This window comes from Octodon degus, unplaced genomic scaffold, assembly GCF_000260255.1.
Source record: "Octodon degus isolate 3935 unplaced genomic scaffold, OctDeg1.0 scaffold00160, whole genome shotgun sequence".
Taxonomy (NCBI): Eukaryota; Metazoa; Chordata; class Mammalia; order Rodentia; family Octodontidae; genus Octodon; species Octodon degus.
The window spans coordinates 374,813-375,909 of record NW_004524736.1 but is presented as its reverse complement, the minus strand read 5'-3'; the positions used below and the strand labels follow the sequence as shown (position 1 = coordinate 375,909).

The following is a 1,097-nucleotide window of genomic DNA, read 5'->3' as shown; positions in this document are numbered from 1 at the left end:
TTAATATTTAGGGAGATTTTTAATCACCAAGTCACTAAAATATGAAGGACCAATATTTTTACCCATTCTTAACTTGAAAATGTATTTAGGACTAAAGACATGTAACAATTTTAGACAATTTTTGAAGTATCAAATTTTGGTTCATTAAAATCTACAAAATCATAGAGCTTATAAAACAGAACCACTCTATGATCTCCCTTTAAAATACAAGAGAAGCATCTCATAGAAGTTAAGCGAGTGGTCAAAGATAGTGACAGAATCAGAATAAAGATAATAGATCCTAAACCAGGCTCTTTTTTTTTTCCGGAACTGGGGATTGAACTCAGGCCCTTGCGCTTGTCAGGGAAGCACTTATTCCACTGAGCCATCTCCCCAGCCCCAACCGGGCTCTTTATATGTTGATCCTTTATCCATGTGATTTTTTTCAAAAAATCACATTATTAGAAGGAATTGAAATGAATTCTGGCCTTACAATAAGTGCCCCATGAAAGTGAGATAAAATGGATTGAAGACAGAGAGCTGCTAAAGTGTTTTTCCCACTAAAAAGTTTTATTTTCTTTAAAAAGGAAAGCAGTCCAGTATAACAAAGAGTTACTAGTAACTTGGAAATTATCAGTGATTAATGTAATTATGATGTAGATCTGTACAAAATACAAAAGAGAGAATGAAAATCAGGTAATTTGCAAAATGAATTATCTTAGTGTATGCAAAAACAAAATACAGAACTGATATTATTTGGATAATTTGTTAAATTGGATTTTTCTAGATTATATAAAAATTGTTTAATACTTCATGTCAATGATTTTAGGCAAGAAGTTCCACATGAGAACAATTTGGATGTAATTTTCAGAGATGGAGCAACTAAAACCCCAGATCCCAAATTACAAAATACGCCTTTATATGATTCAGAAATCTGGACCACTGCAGATCAAGGAGGACGAAAAGTGGTTATTCATTTTGTAAAACACAATGGTATTCTCCCACTTTCAAATGAATGCCTAATTTTGATAGAAGGTAAGATATTTGGCTGGGGAGATGGCTCAGTAGAATAAGCGCTTCCCAGGCAAGCGCAAGGTCCTGAGTTCAATCCCCGGTTC

General features: G+C 33.8%; 1 protein-coding gene across 4 annotated transcripts in view; it reads left to right on the top strand.

Moving 5' to 3' along the window:
- The window catches only part of Pot1 (protection of telomeres 1), a 103,768-nt gene that overhangs the window by 87,721 nt on the left and 14,950 nt on the right, over window positions 1-1,097 (top strand). For all 4 annotated transcript variants that reach the window (XM_004642706.2, XM_023702887.1, XM_023702886.1 and 1 more), the window contains one exon: window positions 809-1,014. In XM_004642706.2, the coding sequence (XP_004642763.1) occupies window positions 809-1,014 (206 nt within the window). The remainder of the gene's footprint in view (window positions 1-808; window positions 1,015-1,097) is intronic.